Source organism: Mobula hypostoma, chromosome 10 (assembly GCF_963921235.1).
Source record: "Mobula hypostoma chromosome 10, sMobHyp1.1, whole genome shotgun sequence".
NCBI classification, from domain to species: domain Eukaryota; kingdom Metazoa; phylum Chordata; class Chondrichthyes; order Myliobatiformes; family Myliobatidae; genus Mobula; species Mobula hypostoma.
The window spans coordinates 116237515-116255763 of NC_086106.1; the positions used below are offsets into that span (position 1 = coordinate 116237515).

Here is an 18249-nt window from a genome sequence, read left to right on the forward strand (position 1 = left end):
TCTGATACCTACAAATATCATACAAAGATACACAAAACAAAATCAATCCGTCATAAAAGAATAATTCAATTCCAAACAGTACCTACCCTATTATTTTTTGAAACCTTTGCAAATTTGTCCCCATTTATCCCATTCTCATTTGGAGATGAGACATATTTAAAAATCAATATGGAGCCTCTTTCAGGTTACAAACACAAGAGACTCTGCAGATGACGGAAAGGTTGGACAACACACAGAGAATGCTGGAGGAACTCAGCAGGTCAGGGAACATCTATGAAGAAGAATAAGCTGTTGACGTTTTGGGCTAAGAATATAGGTAGCAAATTGCAAGGTATTAATAGGAAAAAGGTCCCTGACATCAGATTCAGGGCTAAACTCAGCTTGGGTTTACACAATATGATCATAAGACAAACGAGCAGAATTAAGCCATTCAGCTCACTGAGACTGCTCCGCCATTAAATCAAGACTGATCTATTATCCCTCTCAACTCCATTCTCCTGCCTTCTGCCTGTAACCTTTCACACCCCTATTAATCAAGAACTTATTTATTAATCATGAGGATTGTCCAATATGGGTCTTTTTGGAAGCCAACTCCGTTACGAAATTTTCTATTATTTCTCTTCTCGGATCCTCTCTTCCTTTATCTTTAAATAAATTAACTGACAGTTTGGTGGTTAAACACACTTTGAGGATCTGGTTACAGTTTAGAAAACATTTCGGTTTATTGAGATTTTCTCTTTCTAGTCCTATTTTTTCTAATTTTTTTTAAACCATCTACGACCGATCTGTTTTTTAGAGAATGGGATAGATTAGGCATTAAACGATTTCAGGATCTGTTTGTTGGAGGGCATCTTTCTTCTTTTCAGCAGCTCTCAGTGAAATATAACCTATCAAATACCCACTTTTTCAATATCTACATATTAGAGATTTTTTAAGATCTAAATTACATATATTTCCTACCAGCCCGGATAAGAGCATAATAGATGTAATTTTTAATTTGAAACCTTTTGATAATGGCTCAATATCTTATATTTATGGTCTGTTATTGGGACTGAGAATGGCTCCTTCAGCAAAATTTTAAAAGATTGGGAAAAGGTTTTACAGACCTCATTATTTGATGAGACCTGGAGGGATATTTTCAAAATGGTTAATTCTTCATCATTACGTGCCCGTCATTCCCTCCTACAATTTAAAGTGGTACATGGGGCTGATATGTCTAAAGACAAGCTCTCTCTTTTTTTGCAGATATATCTCCTTATTGTAACAGATGTAATAATGGAGTGGCTTCATTAATTCACATGTTTTGGTCATGTTCGAGCCTCGAAAAATATTGTAAAGATGTATTCCAAACTTTTTCTGTACTTTTTAAAGATAATTTTGAGCCCAATCCTTTGACTGCCTTATTTGGTATTGTTGAGGAAAGAGCTATAATTTTGGAGCCTTCTCATTTGCGGGTACAGTACTGGCTTTTATTTCTCTTATAGATAGGAGGGCGATCTTGCTTAAATGGAAGGAGGTTGACCCCCCCCCCCCACACACACTTAATGTTTATGCAATGTTATGACATGTTTAAATTTAGAGAAGATTCATTGTTCAATTTCTGATTTTAATCAAGATTTTCAAACGTTATGGGGATCCTTTCTGAACTATTTTGAAAATCTTTTGAATTGTTATTGTTATTAAACTATAGATCTGGGCTATTATTATAAAACACGACATGGTAAAGTACTCTTGTTTTTTCCTTTGTTTTTTTTAAACCAACCAGCTTTGTCTTGGTAGTGGGTGTAGATTTTTTTAATAATATAATTAACCATATTATTGTATTTCATAATTCAATTTATTTTATTTGATTGATCATGAATATGGGATATCATGATTATATCAGTGTGATTTATATATAGAGTATTTTGTGCTACCTTATTTTGATTTATAATAAATATCCTTATGAATTCTGTATTTGTGTATAAAAATATTGGAAAAAGAAAGAACTTACCAACTTCCAGTTTAAATTTACCCAATGACTTGGCTTCCTCAGCTATCTGGGGCACTGAATTCCATCAACTCACCACCCACTGGCTAAAGAAACCCCTCCTTATTTCTGTTCTAAAGGGATATCCTTCTATTCTGAAGTTGTGCCCTCTGGTCCTAGATTCCCCCACCATAGGAAACATCCTCTTCATGTCCACTCTATCCAGGCCTTTCACCATTCCATAGCTTTCAATGAGATCTCCCCTTATTCTCCTGAACTCCAGCAAGTACAGGCCCAGAGCCATCAGACACCCCTCAATGAATTACGGCCACATGAATGCAGGCCCTAGGCAAACCCTACACAGAAAACCTTCCCAGTAGGCAGCAGCACACCCTGCAGGAGGGCAAGAGAGGAGAAAATAAACATGGAAGAAAAAACATGAGAAAGCGTGATTTCCCTGCCAGATATTACGAGCAGGATTTAGACAAATGTAGTTCCCACTGCTCAGCAACACGAGGCTGTTCTGTTCTTGTATTCGACTGTAAAAGGCAGCTGCTGCCGTGGAATTAATTAGCTGCATGTTAGCTGTGCCATACAAAGGGCAGCAGATAGAACAAAGGAAGACAGATTTGCCTGAATTAATTATGTGGCATTCACTGCACAGGGAGACACACAACGGCAAACAGTGGGTTAGCTTCATTGAAATCAGCTGCCAGTTTTTGACATCTTCCTGCAGAAGGTCCAAACGATGCAAATAATCTCATCTGGGCTTCATCCGCCCTACAGCCAGGTATTTATGAGCTCTGCAAAACTCATGCACCAGCACCATTCGACCTCAAAGTCTAAGTCAAAGTAAATTTATTATCAGACTACCATATACTATCTTGACATTCATTTTCTTGAAGATATTTGCAGGAAAATAAAGAAATATAATAGAATTTTTGAAAAACTATACATAAATAAAGTCCTGTAAAGAGAATCGCCTCCTTATACACAAAACACTCAACTATGGATTTCAGATAATTCGAGAGCTCTTACTCAGGCAAGGATAAAGGAAGGAACTTCAAACCGCAGCAAGCAGTTTCTCTTTGTTTAGAACACCGCCAGAGAGGCACACATCTTCAAAGTGGCACACTACTTCACACCGTCTTAAAAGTTTCCTTCCCAGGTACTTAATCTGATCAACCATTCTAGTTTGTCTCACCCCAATCTCCTCAATTTCCTCAGTGATTGCACTGAATTGTATATGTTTTAAATCACGCCTTATAATGCTGTTGACATATACTGGCATTGATGTATTTATGCACATTTTATTCCATATCTACACTTTCACCTTTAACTGTATTTTTATATAATTCTCTATAACTGTTGAATGTTGTTTCTCCTTGTGCATCACACCTTGATCAAAACACCATACTGAATTCCAAATGATGTTAATGTATGACAAATTTTTGATCATAACTTCAATGTTTTATTCTTATTGATCTCCGGGAAAGTCAGAACCTGGACTCAACCTGAATGTCCAGTTGCAGGAGGACCCACAGAAGTTTTGCGAGGACCGTACAGAACTTCATTGTGTCCCTCAACGTGTACTCCTCCTATACATTGGAATGTACCAACCAGCAGCACCCTGTGCTGGAAGATCAACAGATTTCAGAGAGTCTAAAGTGCGCTTTTTACCAAGATGATCATCTTCCAATGGCAGTCAATATTTGCCTCAGCACGTGCCCCAAAGTATAGCCCACGGAGCCTTGTCTGATTGCATTGAATCTTGATGAACCCTTTTCTAGACCTTCTTAGCAAACACACTGCACGAGGAGGTGGATGACTGTCTCATCAGAACTGCACCCACCTCAAGGTGGAACTGAGGATACAAAAGTACATAAAGTGCTCTTCTCACCTCTAGTCAGGCAAGATCACGCTGACCACCTAGGAGATCTAGTGATAAAGAATTCTGTCAAGTGGTGGTCTGCCCAGTGACACCTGACAGGATCCCCTTCTTTCTCCAAGTAGCCTCCTGAACATTTCATGTGGACTTTTGTAGAACTGAATTGTTTTCAGAAGTTATTTCAAGAAAGGATAGGTGATACAATATGGTCCAGCTGAATGGAATCTTCCGGCAACACGGAATGGCCGAATTTCATGGACGGGACAAACAGAACTTCAACAAGTGGTGACACTTCACGCGAATACAGCCAGACTCTAGACACAGTCCAATGAAGCTACACTAAAGGTGGCCATCAAGATGAGGGCCTCACTGCATATGTGTTTAGCCCCTTTTTCCGGAGGTTTCTACACTATGTCACCTCAGTCACAATCCTTTTTGGCTCTCCTGATATTCTTCAACTGCAAACGTATTCGTAGGACCAGTGAGAGTTATTAGGAAATACACAGGTTGACTCTAGGAAAACCTCAAACTTGGCCTCACTGATCCAGAATCCAGTCTGTGGAGCAGGACCAAAAAAAGAGTTCATGGTATCTATTCCAAAAGATTCTTAGGAGGAATTCTGTAATCAGCAAGCTTCAGTAAGAGGCTGTATCAGTAATATCTTCACAGCCAAACGTACTAAGACTTCATAGATCCTTTCAGCTGTACAGCTGGGCATGGAAGACAGCCAACAACATAGAACTTCCTCTGCTCTCTCTCTCAGAGCCATTAGACAACAGCCAAGTGGGAGAATCTCAACCAGCTATCATCCTTGGAGAAGCTGACAAGTTCTACCCATTCCTTTGAAACAAACATAATTCTCAGAAACAACAGTTTACCCAGCCAAGTTGTACTTGGCCCAGATCCACTGGAATGAACAGCACGATGCTTCTAGCTGGCAGCAAGTCAGGACCTGCGAAGAAGGATATTACCACTGTCATCCACAAGTAGAAGAGGCTGGGGGAGCGAGAACATCAGGAACTACTAGATGTAGATTACAGGTGACTCCCACATTACAGGAGGGTGGTATTCCCAGTAAATGGCCCATATCATCATTTTCTATTAATGCAAGACTTGTATCAATTGGCAAATAATCAAGTTGGAAAATATTTTTTTTAATTTACTTTTTTTCTAAATAAGTATAAAGAAAGGACATGTTATTAAATTTTGGGTGGTATTTTGTAAATTCTGTAAGGGTGAATCTCTGTAACTGAGCAGTCACAACTTGGTATGGAAGTTGTCCTCTCCGAGACCGAAAGAAGCTGCTGAAGATCGTGAACACATCGCAGCACATCACACAAACCAATCTTCCGTCCGTGGACTCACTTTACACCGCACACTGTCGGAGCAGTGCTGCCAGGATAATCAAGGACACGACCCACCCAGCCAACACACTTTCGTCCCTCTTCCCTCCGGGAGAAGGCTCAGGAGCTTGAAGACTCGTACGGACAGATTTGGGAACAGCTTCTTTCCAACTGTGACAAGACTGCTGAACAGATCCTGACCCGGATCTGGGTCGTACCCTCCAAATATCCGGACCTGCCTCTCGGTTTTTTTGCACTACCTTACTTCCCATTTTTCTATTTTCTATTTATGATTTATAACTTAAATTTTTAATATTTACTAATTTTAACTATTTTTAATATTTAATATTTGTAATCCAGGGAGTGTGAAGCACAGAATCAAATATCGCTGTGATGATTGTACGTTCTAGTACCAATTGTTTGGTGACAATAAAGTATAAAGTATAAAATGGGGTTCACCAATACAAGATTCTGTCTGAGGACATAAACAATGACTGCTGATACTAGAATCTGGAACAACACACAAAACGCTGGGCGATCCCATTAGCACAGGCAGAATCCCCGGACAGAAATGGAACAGTCGACGTTTCGGGTCGAGAGACTTCATCTGAATTGAAAAATAAGGAGAAGGTGGCCAATATGAAAAAAAGTGGAAGGAGGGATGACAGGTGATATGTGGATCGAGGTGTAGGGGAGAGAGGGTGATAATCTCTTCCGCAGCTCCTGATATGCCCAGTCTCAGCTGAACATTACTGAAAAATGCCTTTTGATTTTGTGTTTGATATTCTGTTTTTCACACTCGGTTTATTATTGCCATTTGTGCGATTTATCTTTGCCCACAGGAGTGGGGGGGGTGGGTGTTTGTGTTTGATGTTTTTCTTTGAACAGGTTGGATCCAGGGTTCTTCTTTGCTTTGTGGCTGACTGTGAGGAAGACGAATTTCAGGACTGTATACTGCACACATACTTTAATAATAAATACATTTTGAATCTTAGAACCCAGTGACTGGCTCTTCTCTTGCTCCACCCATCCCATCTGCCCATGACCCATCTCCTCCCACAGTTATCTATCACTCTTCCCTTCCTCTCTCCCTTTACTCCATGCTCCATCTTCCTCTCCTACCAAATTCCACCATCTTTAGCTCTTGGTCACTTCCACCTATCACTTCCCAGCTTCAGTCACTATTCCCACACTCCTCCCACGTCTGGCTGATGCCTCCACCCCTTCTCTTACACTGGCCTCATCTTTCCTCTGGCCCTCTTAGCTTATACATACAGTATAAGATCTTATCTTACCTGGCCCTCTGTCTTTCAATCCAGACGAAGAGTCTTGGCCCAAAATGTCAAGTGTGCATTTCCCTCCATAGACGTTGTCTGACCCACCTGAATAGTACAGGCTCAATTGCGAGATTGTAGCAAGTGTGTATGTAGCCAGTTGGGCCTCCCAGACACAGAAGGCGCACTCTATTTCCACAGGCTTGTGAGCGTGCACATTTTTCGTCTTGGCAGGCTCAGTTTGGTGCTCCCACGCTGCAAGTTGCCCAGCGTGTATCAGGACTAACATGGCACAGTAAGAAAGTTTGATCCAACTACTCCGTTGCCATTTTTTACTCTGCGCATACACAACACCACTGAATTCGTCCCAGCTTTCTGTGTGTTGTGACTTAGAAAATTCAGTCAAGCCTGCTCTGGGATAAGAGATTCACTTGGAAGAACTGACAACCTTTTACTGCTCGGGGTTAGAATGAGCAGCATAGCTCAGGTGGATGGGCAAACGCCTGGTCAACTTGCACTGAGGTTTTGGGCAAATCCATCTGGAAGGACGTAAGAGAGGTGACAATCCTAGCTCGTAAGGAACTTGCGTGAATATATGTCGACATCATTGCTGTCTCCTGGTCAGACCAAGTGAGCTTTAGAAAAGCAATTGATGACTCGTGACTTACAGGGTGGAGGACCAAAAGCTTAGAACTACTTGTATGAAAAATTGGACTCGACCTCACAATATCTTGTTTTGATTTTGCACTTTATTAACTGCACTGCATTTTAACTGTTGCTGTTACACTTTATTCTGCATTCTGCTATTGTTTTAGCCCATCTCTCCTCTAATCCAAGCCAACAAAATTCATACCCATTGATATGCTTTTGAATTGCAAGTAACATAGCGAAATCCCATCAGCACCGATGTGACTCAGAGTAGAACTGCAGAGGTTTTCGCCAGAAGGCTCCCTTACGCATCAATGAATTGAACCAGGGGACATTTTCAGAGTACTGATAGCACTACCACCAGGCTCAATGACAGCTTCTACCCTGCTGTTATAAAACTCTTTAAAAATTCCATGGCACAACAGGTTGGGCTCTATCTCACAACCAGCCGCATTATGATCTTGCACCATATTGTCTACCTGCTGTACACTTTCTCTGTAGCTGTTACAGTTTAGTCTACATTGTTAGGTTCACCAGGGCGATTTCAGAGGTGAGGGGGTTAGACTATGAGGAGAGATTGAGTTGTCTGGGACTATACTCACTGGAATTCAGAAGGATGAGAGGAGATCTTATAGAAACATATAAAATTATGAAAGGGATAAATAAGATAGAGGCAGGATAATTGTTTCCACCGGTAGGTGAGACTAGAACTAGGGGACTTAGCCTCAAGATTCGGGGGAGTAGGCTTAGGACAGAGATGAGAAGGAACTGCTTTTCCCAGAGGGTGGTGAATCTGTGGAATTCTCTACCCAATGAAGCCGTGGAGGCTACCTCAGTAAATAATTTAAGACAAGGTTGGATAGATTTTTGCACAGTAGGGGAATTAAGGGTTATGGGGAAAAGGCAGGCAGGTGAAGATGAGTCCATGGCCAGATCAGCCATGATCTTATTGAATGGTGGAGCAGGCTTGACATGCCTGATGGCCTGCTCCTGCTCCTATCTCTTATGTTATTGTTTAATCTTGCTCTTCCTCAATGCACTGTGTACTAATTTGATCTGTATGAACAGCAAGATAAGCTTTGCGCTGTATCTTGGTACATGTGACATTAACAAACCAATACCAGAACCAAGGGCCTTGCATCCTAAACAGATCTCAAGTTTTAGTCACCATGTGTGGAGGGACTTTATAGTTTAACATTTACTGTTGGTTGAAGGGCTAGCAACCTGGAAAGCAGATTTAATCCTGCTGGAAAAAGAACCAGGGAGATCCTTGCCATGCGTTACAATGCTCTGGAATGTACTGCCTGATAAGATGGTGGAAGCCCATGATGCAGGTCCTCGCCAACTTACGACTGGCTGATTTATGTATGGCTTGTACATACAAATGCTTGGGAGATTAGAACACAGAAACAGGAACCCTGCTACAACCTGAGTTGTATAGTTGAATTTGTAGGGATTTTGGAAAAGAGATAAAATCTAATTAGGTGACTGGATTTCCTAGTGGTTGTGTCTGAGAGGAGAATGTTACAGAAGCTACATACCCTCCTCCTTATGTATATAGTGTAAGTATATGCTTTCATTGCCCATCTCGATTTTGCACTACTACTTTTTAATGCATATTTTGTATTTTTTCATACCTCAATACTTACAAACGTTTGTATATTTTGTATTTTAAAGTATATATTTCTGACTGAACAACATTACAACAATAATTTCCTTTGGGATAAATAAACTTTTATCTTATATGATCTTATCTTTCAAGGGGCTGAATAGCTTTTTTTGAAAGCCAAATGGCACCAAGATTTGAGGGGAAGATGAGTGAGAGATAGAGAGAGAGGGAGGGAGAGAGGGACACGATTTCTCTCAGAGTGGCAGGAAAAATAAAGTAAGAGGCTGAAGAGGCTTTACAGAGGTTCATAAAATTATGAGGACATATATAGAATAGAAATAAGAATCTGGATCTCAGGGCAGGAGAGTTTAGCACAAGAAGGCACAGTTTAAAGTGACAGGAGAGAAATTTAAAGATATGAAGAGTAAGTTTTTCCACACAGGGGGTGGTGAGTGTCTGGATGAACTGCCAGTGGAGATGGTAGAGGCCAACACCTTAATGTTTAAAAAGGCTTTTGGGCATGTACCTGGATATGCAAGGCAGGGGGAGATACAAGAAATGGAATTAAGAGAGATACTTAATTCTCTCTTAATACTCTCTTAATTCTACTTCCCCTTGAATAAATAGCAAACTGGCATTTTGCCCATATAAAGGACCAGTTATCTTGCCTGACTAAAGAACATGGAATGACATGGAATGGTCCCAAACCACCCTCTGAATCTGCAGCAATTAGTCCAATATTGCAAAATAACTTTCTTTGGAGAAAGCCAACACTCATGGTAACTGGTTTGGTTCCATTAATTGAACAAAATAGGATCATTAAGGTGGCAAATGACAAAAGGGTAACAAATGTCCAAAATTATTGCCACAACAGGTCCACGGTTAAACTCTTGACACAAACCAACAGAGGATAGAAACCTCTACAACAGCCAAACCCATTCAACCTCCAGAATCGGATTCAGAGCGGCATCATTTCAGGTTAACAATCTGCTCTTTGACCATGCTGATTTCATCAATGGGGCCATTTTGAACTTGTTTGAACAAATGCACAGAACCATGCACTTACCCAGAACTTCAGGTGTGTAGATGCAACTGTAACGTCAGAAATCTAATGCACCAAATACTTACTACAGGCCACCCCAGGGTTACAAACAGGTTCTGTCTTTGCAGATAAAAATCAATTTTGTCCCCAAGTCAGAAAATAAACTCACTAGATACAGTAACAATACTTCCACTATTTTGTAATGAATCTTGATGAGGGAATTAACAAGAATATTTATTTATTAGTTTCCCTTATACAGCCAGAGTCACAGAACACTACAATACAGAAACAGGCCCTTTGGCCCATCTAGTCTGTGCCAAACTATTAATCTGCCAAGTCCCATCTAACTACACGCCACCCATATCCCTCCCATTCATGTACCTATCCAAATTTCTCTTAGATGATGAAATCGACTCTGCATCCACCACTTGTGCTGGCAAATCATTCCACACTCTCACCACCCTCTCAGTGAGGAAGGTCCCCTTCATGTTCCCCTTAAACATTTCAACTTTCACACTTAACTGGAAGGCGGGAGGAGAAGATGGCGGTGCGACGCAGCACGCGCAGCTCTCCAGTGAGATTATATCATATTTGTAAGTAGGATACCATGCATAATTCTGATTTGATGGAGACAGCTGTGAGAAGCACAGAGGAACATCTGGAGAAACTTCTGAAATGCCCAGTTCGCTGCCGCTGCTACTGTGCGATTGAGAATCTCCGGAGGGAAGGCCCCAAAATCCCCGGCTTTGCCTGCTGCTAGCGACTGAGGTTGGGGTCGAAGCATTCGGCAGAGATGGTGCTCAGTACTCGGTGTCGGAGGGCTGATCGAAGGCTCGAAGTTTTCGGATGACTCAGAGTCCGACTGTGGTTGGACACAGCAGGGAGAGTTTTCTACCTTCTCCCGTCTGCGTGAGATGTGGGACTTTCGAGAGACTTTGAACTTTTTTACTGTGCCCGTGGCCTGTTCTTCATCAAGTTATGGTATTGTTGCACTGTTGTAACTATATGTTATAATTATGTGTTTTTTTTTTGTCAGTTTTTCAGTCTTGGTCTGTCCTGTGTTTCTGTGATATCACACTGGGGGAACATTGTATCATTTCTTAATGCATGCATTACTAAATAACAATAAAAGAGGACTGCGTGTCCTCATAATCTAATCTAACCCATGACCTCTAGCTCCAGTCTCCTCCAAACTCAGTGGAAAAAGCCTGTTTGTATTTACCCTATCTATACTCCTCATCATTTTGCATACCTCCATCAAATCTCCCCTCATTCTCCTACACTCCAGGGAATAAAGTGCTAACCTATTCAACCTTTCCCAGTAACTCAGGTCCTCAAGTGTCAATGACATCCAGTAAATTTTCTCTGCACTCTTTCAATCTTACCGACATCTTTGCTGTAGGTAAATGACCAAAAGTGGACATAATACTCCAAATCGGGCCTCACCAATGTCTTATACATTTTCAGCATAACATCTCGGCTTCTGCACTCAATACACTGATTCTTATGAAGGCTAATGTTCCAAAGGTTTTCTTTACAACCCTATCTACTTCCGTGACACCACATCTACCGACTCTGCATCCCTCTCCCAAGTAAATACCAATGCAAAAGAATTCCATTTCAGATCTCCCCAGTCTCCTTTGGCTCCATTCACAGATCACCACTCTGATCTTCCAGAGTGGAAATATTGTCCCATGCGATCCTTTTGCTCTTAATATACCTGTAGAAGCCCTTAAGATTCTCCTTCACCTTGTCTGCTGGAGCAAACTCATGCCTTCTTTGAGCCCCCATATTTCCCTGTTAAGTATCCTCTTGCGTTTCTTATATTCCATGTACCTTATCTGGCCCTGTCTGCCAATATCTGCTATACACCTCCTTCTTTTTCTTAACCAGGGCTTCAATATCTCTCGAAAACCAAGGTCCCCTGAACCTGTAATCCTTGCCTTTTATCTTGACAGGAATATACAAACTCTGTACTCTCAAATTTCACTTTTGAAGGCCTCCCACTTACCAAGTATACCTTTGCCAGGAAACAACCTGCTCCAATCCACAATTGCCAGGTCCTTTCCGATACCATCAACATCGGCTTTTCACCAATTTGGAATCTCAACCCAAGGGCCAGGCCCACCCTTTTCCATAATTACGTTGAAACTAATGACATTATAATCACTAGTTACAGCGGTGCAGAATTGGAATGTCCCCAGCTCAACGACAGGCTTCAATGGGTTTGTAGTAGCAGTGGATGCTGCATTATTTAGTAGGGTATTGATGTGTAAGGATCAATAGAAGTGATTGCTTGTCAATTTCCAAAGCAACTCTTTTAAGCTGTCTTCCACAGTGAAACTAGCAGCCTGCATTCTTAAGAGACAGTAGTGCTCGCTGCTACAGGCTAGATTCAGGATTTACAGTACTGTGAAAAATTCTCAAGCACATATATATAGCTAGGGTGCCTCAGCCTTTAGCACAGCACTGTAGTAACTTTATGTATTGCACTGTACTGCTGCCACAAAAAAACCATGACCATGTCAGTAGTGATAAACCCGATTCTGTTATGGGTCCCTGTTGTGGACTGAGAGCAGGAAGGGGGCAGGAAGAAGGGAATCATGGTTGGGAAAAGGAGAAGGGAGAGGGAAGAGCGTGGGAAGCACCAGAGAGAGATATTCTGTAATGATCAATAAACTAACTGTTCAGAATCAAATGACCTTACCTGGTATCTCAGGGCCAGGTGTGCCTGCACCCATGCCACCCCCTACCCCGGTACTCCTTCTCTGCAACCTGTCCCACACCCCTCCCGCGGCACTCCATCCTTACTACACCAAACATCCCTTGCTCCCGACATACTTACAAACTCGCTCTCCGCTCCACGTTGATAAATACAGTACTGTGCAAAAGTCTTAAGTGCCCGGGCTATACTTAGATGCCTAAGACTTTGGCACAGGACTGTTTGCTTGCAAAATTCCTTTCCCAAGACTAGTTCTTCTTTGAATCTACTAAAAGTTATGAGAGATCCTTCGTATGCATGGGTCTTCCTAGGTTGAATGTTTATAACCCAAAGAGGGATCACAGAGAGAAGACGTCAACACATTCAATGTCAGTACTAGGTGCAACAGAATACATCCTAGCAAAACACTGAGACAAAACAGAAAGAGTGGGGAAACCAGTCAAAGTACATGGTTGAACAAACATCACTTTTAATAAGGAAACAGCTTACCTTTGCAACTCCAATATGGTCTCTTTTAAAGATCTCCAATGGTTTAATTAGGAAGTTGCTGGAATTCTGAATCTAAAAACAAAAGCCAAGTGGTAAATGAAGGCAGAGGTCACGGTTCCAGATCTCCTAATGACTGAGATAAATGACTTGAGAGAGGAGGATCCAGGCTCCTGAACAAAATGAATAACTTCACTCAACTTCACTTGTCCCACCATAGAAACGTTCCCATAACCAATGTACTCACTTTCAAGGTCTCTTCATGTCATGTTCTCGATATTTATTGCTTTTTTATTTATACTATTGAATCTTCTTTTTCCATTTGCAGAGTTTGTTGTCTTCTGCACACTGGTTGACTGGCTTAGTTGGGTGGCTATTCAATGAATCTATGATAGTTACTATTCTATAGACTTCTTGAGTATGCCCACAAGAAAATGGATCTCAGGGTTGTATATGTTTACATATATGTACTTTGATAAGAAAATTTAATTTACTTTACTTTCACAATCCAAACCCTGCTTTGAAAGTGATTAATTAAACCAATCCATCCGGACTGTTAAGTAATTTAAAAGTCTTCGGAGGGTTGAACAGGAAATTACACCAAAAAAAAAGAAAAAAGTCAAGATTTGGAGTAACAGCCAAGGGATTGCAGTGAGACTGAATTATTCCACAGTTAAATTCTTGACAAGCACCAAATGCTTCACCTTTCTATCCCTTGTAAACTGATTCTATCCACTGTTTTTGCCACATTATAAACCTCTGGAACAAGCTGCCAGTGTATGTGGTGGATGCAATTTTGATTTCAATGTTTAAGAGAACTTTGGATAAGTACATGGATAGGAGGTGCATGGAGGCCTATGGTCTGGGTGCAGGTAGATGGAATTAGGCAGTTTAAATGATTTGGCATGGACTAGATGGGCCAAAGGGCCTGATTCTGTGCCGTAGTTTTCTATGACACTATGACTCTGCTACAGTGGTGGGGAGGGAGGAGGAGGAAGAAAGAGGGGAACCACTAGGAGAAATATGTTGGTGATGGGCAGATAGACTGGGTGGACAGCAGAAAGAAACAGGGATCTGGGGGTGTAAGATGAACTTGTTACATGAGAAGAACTAAGAAAAGAGAGGGGGGAAGATGGTTACCCAAACTTGGAGTATTCAATATTCACGTCATTGGGTTAAAGACCATTCAGGAGGAATACGAGGTGTTCTTCCACTGGTTTGCAGATTGCCTCACCTTGGTAATGGAGGAGGCTGTAAGCAGACAGGTTGACATTTGAATGGGAAGGGGAATTCCCATTCTCATTCCAAAATGACTAGCAGTTGGAAGCTCCAAGTAGCTGTGACGGATGGAGTGAAGATATTCCACAAAGCGGTTGTCTAATTGGAGCCCATTTTCTCCGACATAGAGGAGATCACAGTGGGAGCACTGGATACAGTAAAGAAGATCAGAACATCCTGCTTCACCCTGTTTCGAGTCCTGGATGGTAGTGAGGGATGGTGTAAGGACACCTGCTATACTTCCTATGGTTATGGGGAGGGAGACAGATGAGCGTCGAGGGCCAAGCTGGCCAGGGAGTCATGGGGAGGACGATCTTTGCGGAAAGCAGGAACATGTAAGGAGGAGAATATGTGGCTGCTGGCGGGACTATGTTGCAGCTGTTGGTGGGACCACGTTGTAACTGGAAGAAGCTGTGAAGAATGATGTGCCGGAAATGTAGGCTGGTGGAATGGCAGGTGATGACCAGGAGAACTCTATTCCTGTTCTGCCTAGGGATGAGGGCATTGGAAAATGGGGGAAGATCAAAAGTGTGGGATATAGAGGAGATGTGGGTTCCAACAGTAACACTGAGGCAGAAAACCCATTTTCTGAAAAAAAAAGGCCATCTCAGATGAAATGAATTAGAATCAGAATCAGGTTTAATATCACTGGCATAAAGTATATTCTGAAATATGTTGTTTTGTGGCAGCAGTGCATTGCAATGAATGATAGAATACATACAAATTACAATAAGAAATACATATTCACTACATGTACAAAAAAGATATAAATAAGTGTACATATGTGTGTATGTATATATTTAATTTAAGTTAAATAAATAGTGCAAAAACAGAGTAAAACCAAGGTGGAAAAATGGTGAGGTAGTGTGCATGGCTCCATTGTCCTTTCAGAAATCTGATGGCAATGGGGAAGAAGCTGTTTCTAAAACGTCGAGCGTCTCATCTCAAGAACAGTTGCGGTAGAGACAGAAGAACTGAAAACAGAATTGCATTCTTATAGGGTGGGAGGAAGTGTAGTTGAGGTAGCTGTGGAAGTCAGTGGGTTAGTCATAAATATTAGTGGTTAAGATGCCTCCCCAGACGAGACAAAGAGATGAAGAAAGAGGAGACAGGTGTCAAAAATCGACAAAATAAAAACATACTGGCTAGGACAGGAGACTACAAGTGCAAACAAGGATGGTGCCTGATCTGAGAAGCCAAGATACAGAAATCCGTCATCTCATGCTTGCTAAAATTTCAAACCATTTGTCAATGGAATGAAAGGACTACAGTTGACATTTCCATTCTACAAGCTAAAATAGTGAACTGGATATTGAATCTGTTCACAGAACAGAATTACTTACTGCTTTATTGGGGGATATACACTCAGTGACCACTTTATTAGGCACCACTTGTACATCTTCTCATTATCGCAAATATCTAATCAGCCAATCACATGACAGCAACTCGATGCATAAAAGCATGCAGACATGGTCAAGAGGTTCAGTTGTTGTTCAGACCAAATATCAGAATGAGGAAGAAATGAGATCTAATTGTCTTTGACTGTGGAATGGTTGTTGGTGCCAGACAGGATGGTTTGAGTATCACAGAAACTGGTGATCTTCTGGGATTTTCATGCACAACCGTCTCTGGAGTTTACAGAGAATTGTGCAACATATGAAAACCACTCAGTGAACAGCAGTTCTGTGGGTGAAAATGCCTTGTTAATGTGAAAGGTCAAAAGACAATGGCCAGATTGGTTCAAGCTGACAGGAAGGCGACAGTAGCCACGCGTTACAACAGTGGTATACAGAAGAGCATCTCTGAACGCACAACACATCGAACTTTGAAGTGGATAGGTCACAGCAGCAGAAGACAACAAATATGGATGCAATGCCCACGTTAGTAAGTACAGGACGTATCTAATAAAGGAGCCGCTGAGTGCACAGTAAAAAACACCTATCTGTTGTCTTGCCAGATTTGAAATGGATGTGTTACTTAGACACATTGACTAAACTCCTCATGCATCGTGGAAGAGATGCTGAAAAAATAAAGAGCCACTCATTTGAAACACTGAGACAAAAAAATTCTTCTGACTGTGGTAAGTCTTCGAAACTCTTTTCAAAAGGTCTGTGGAAGCAGAGTGTTTTAATATTTTTAAGGCAGATTCTTGTGAGAGAGGGGTTAATTTGGTTAATTTGAATGGTTAATTTGAATGTGGAGTTGAGATATCAGTCAGATCTGCTACAATCTCTCTGAATAGTGGGGAAGCCTGGTGAGGTTAAAGGGCTAGTCCTGTGTGTATTTCTGGACAAAACTTGCTTAAGAGAGAAAAACATGAATTCATCTTAAACCTCTATGTCCTCTCCCAAAGAGGAACTGCTGAAAGAACGTGACTCATTCCGGTTGTGACTCCAATTAATCGTCTTCCCAAGTGCAGTTTCAATAGATCACTGAGTGACAGAACAACCATAAAGCAACAAACCCAGAAATTCTCCTTAATGGTCAAGTGTAAACAAGTTGGAACATTTAAAAACAAGAGAAATCTACAGATGCTGGAAATCTGAGCAACACACACAAAATGCTGGAGGAACCCAGCAGGCCAGGCAGCATCTATGGAAAAAAGTACAGTCAATGTTTCAGGCCGAAACCCTTTGGCAGGAATGGAGAAAAAAGCTGAGGAGTAGATTTAAAAGGTGGGGGCAGGGGAGAGAGAAACATAAGGTGAGAGGTGAAACCTGGAGGGGGGGGGAGGATGAAGTAAAGAGCTGGGAAGTTGATCGGTGAAAGAGACAGAAGGCAATGGAAGAAAGAAAACGGGGGAGGGAGCACCAGAGAGAGGCGATGGGTGGGCAGGGAGATAAAGTGAGAGACGTTAGAGGGGATGGAAAATGGTGAAAGGGAGGAGTGGGGGGCATTACCAGAAGTTTGAGAAATCAATGTTCATGCCATCAAGTTGGAGACTACCCAGACGGAATAGAAGGTGTTGTTCCTTCAACCTAAGTGTGGCCTCATCACGATGGTGGAGGAGGCCATGGATGGACATATCGGAATGGGAATGGGAAGTGGAATTAAAGTGGGTGGCTACTGGGAGATCTCGCTTGTTCTGGCAGACAGAGCATAGGTGTTCGGCAAAGTGGTCTCCCAATCTACGTCAGGTCTCACCGATACACAAGTGGCCACACAGGGAGCACCAAACACAGTATATGACCCCAATAGACTCACAGGCAAAGTGCCACCTCACCTGGCAGGACTGTTTAGGGCCCTGAATGGGTGTGAGGGAGGAGGTGTAAGGGCAGGTGTAGCACATGCACAGGTAAGTGCCAGGAGGGAGATTAGTGGGGAGGGGCGAATGGAGAAGGGAGTCACGTAAGGAGCAATCCCTGCAGAAAGCAGAAAGTGGGGGGGAGGGGGGAGGAAAGACGTGCTTGATGGTGGGGTCCCATTGGAGGTGGCGGAAATTTCGGAGAATTATGTGCTGGACGCAGAGGCTAGCAGGGTAGTAGGTGAGGACAAGAGGAACCCTATTCCTAGTAGGGTGGCAGGAAGATGGATTAAGAGCAAACGTGCATGAAATGGATTTCAAAACTGTGCAGCTGTTCTACTTTAAGTAATGTAGAAAACCGATAGAACAGCACCTGAGAAGATTATTTGAACCACTTCTTTTGTTGCAATTTTATTCATCAGTGAAAAGGAACTTAAAATAGAATTAGATTGCTTGGTTTCCTGCGTTGCAGCAGGGCCTTTTTAAATTATCCCTCAAGTTGCTCATGGATAAACATAGAACTGTACAGGCCCTTCAGCCCACAATGTTATGCTGACCATTTAACCTGCTCTGAAATCAATCTAACCCTTTCCTCCCACATAGCCCTCCATTTCTTCATATACAACTTGTCATTGAGATTATTTGCATCAATCATAGTTTCCTCCCTGAATGACTCTGGCTACATGCCAAACAATTAACAGGCCTTCCTGTCTAACTAATACAAACAGCATGCATTTGTTATTTAT

At 41.8% G+C, this 18249-nt stretch overlaps 1 protein-coding gene across 1 annotated transcript in view; it reads right to left on the minus strand.

Annotated features, from left to right (window-relative positions):
* Positions 1-18249, minus strand: part of LOC134353132 (oligophrenin-1-like) — a 241667-nt gene that overhangs the window by 124501 nt on the left and 98917 nt on the right. Inside the window, exon 4 of the mRNA XM_063061073.1 lies at positions 12985-13056. Within this exon, the coding sequence (XP_062917143.1) occupies positions 12985-13056 (72 nt within the window). The remainder of the gene's footprint in view (positions 1-12984; positions 13057-18249) is intronic.